The sequence below is a fragment of the Caenorhabditis briggsae genome (genome assembly GCF_000004555.2).
Source record: "Caenorhabditis briggsae complete genome, chrIII, whole genome shotgun sequence".
Taxonomy (NCBI): Eukaryota; Metazoa; Nematoda; class Chromadorea; order Rhabditida; family Rhabditidae; genus Caenorhabditis; species Caenorhabditis briggsae.
The window spans coordinates 6041326-6042802 of NC_013490.2; the positions used below are offsets into that span (position 1 = coordinate 6041326).

Genomic DNA, 1477 nt, shown 5'->3' on the forward strand with positions numbered 1-1477 from the left:
ATCGTAAGCTTCGACGGCTTCTGTGTAAACGTTGTTGTCAACTGCTGATGAGGTGTCGGCTGAAAAATCAAAATATTAGAAGATTTATTTTTAAACCAAACTAGTTTTCTGTAAAATTTCAGTGGTTATAAGAAAATCAACAACATTGGAATTCGAAGAATTATAATTCTTCGGGACAATTTTAATATTTTGTCTGGAAAACTCCAGAAGTCACTCTGATTAATTTTATCTCTACTTTACCTTTTGCAATGTTTGAACATTTTCGAGAAATTCGAAAAAGAAAATCAAAATTTCGTTAGTTCTATTAGAGGTTTTACGGTAACTTAATTTTTAAAAAATTGAAAACGAACCGATGAGATTTTGTATTCCAAATTTTGACAAAGTTGTCTTCTGACCCACTAATGATCCATTCTTTAACGGTTGCCAGGAAAGTAACATTGTTTTGATGAGCTCCTTCCAAACAATCGATACACTGCTTCGTCTGAAAAATAAACACTGTCAGAAGTAAAACAAAAATTCTAGCATACTTGATAGTTCCAGAAGCGAATTGAGTTATCATCAGAACCAGAAATAATTGTGGAATCTCCGATGAATGCAACACAATTCACTCCTTTCTGATGTCCATTCAATGTTGCGATTTCCTTTTCTTCTCTAAGATTCCAAATTTTGAGAGTTTTATCCAAAGAAGCACTGACAAGAATACTGGAGTCATTTGGATTCAATGCAATTTGCATGATATAATGCAGGTGTCCATCGAATTGTTGCTCCAAACGAAATTCTTTTTCCCAATCCCAAACTTTGATAGTTTTATCATCTGAAGCTGATATGATATATGGAAGAGTTGGATGAATGGTAATAGATCGAATGAAATCAGAATGAGCTTCAAATACGTGGAGAAGAGCAAATGATTGAACATCGAAAATTCGGATTAGTCCGTCGTCGGAAGCAGTACAAATCCAATTTTTTCTTGGAATGAATTTAGAAGATCTCACTGATTTTTCATAAATCTGAAATTCGAGAATTTGAAGGTATACTGTAGAAACCTTTCTTACCTCAATAGCTTTGACTAATGTTTTAGTTTCATAGTTCCATATTTGAATGACTCCAGAATGAAGAGAAGTCAGAACCCATGGATGGTCCGGATGAATATCCACACATTTGACACGTTCAGAATGAGAAACAAACTTGAAAACTGCCTCGAAATCCATATTCTCTCAATAAAATAGAAGAAGAGGTTAATTTCTCCATGTGAAACCTTTTTCATTTTATACCTCCCATTTCAGTGGAGATTTCATAAGAGTCCAGCTCAAAACTTCCAACCATTCATTATGAAACGTCGGCCGAAACGGAGGAAAAGAGAGAATGTCAGAGAAGAAGAGGCGCAGAGAGTTAGAAAGTCTGATTCACTGAGAACAACGTTTGTTTAAATTATCAAAAGATGGTTTCGGAACTTTTCATTGGATACTGGAATAGGATA

The 1477-nt window shown here is 34.5% G+C and overlaps 1 protein-coding gene across 1 annotated transcript in view; it reads right to left on the reverse strand.

The window, feature by feature from the left end:
- Nucleotides 1-1477, reverse strand: part of CBG13231 — a gene marked incomplete at both ends in the record, with an annotated part of 2804 nt that overhangs the window by 1020 nt on the left and 307 nt on the right. Inside the window, 3 exons of the mRNA XM_002641328.2 lie at nucleotides 351-481; nucleotides 528-1007; nucleotides 1053-1196. Of these exons, the coding sequence (XP_002641374.2) occupies nucleotides 351-481; nucleotides 528-1007; nucleotides 1053-1196 (755 nt within the window). The remainder of the gene's footprint in view (nucleotides 1-350; nucleotides 482-527; nucleotides 1008-1052; nucleotides 1197-1477) is intronic.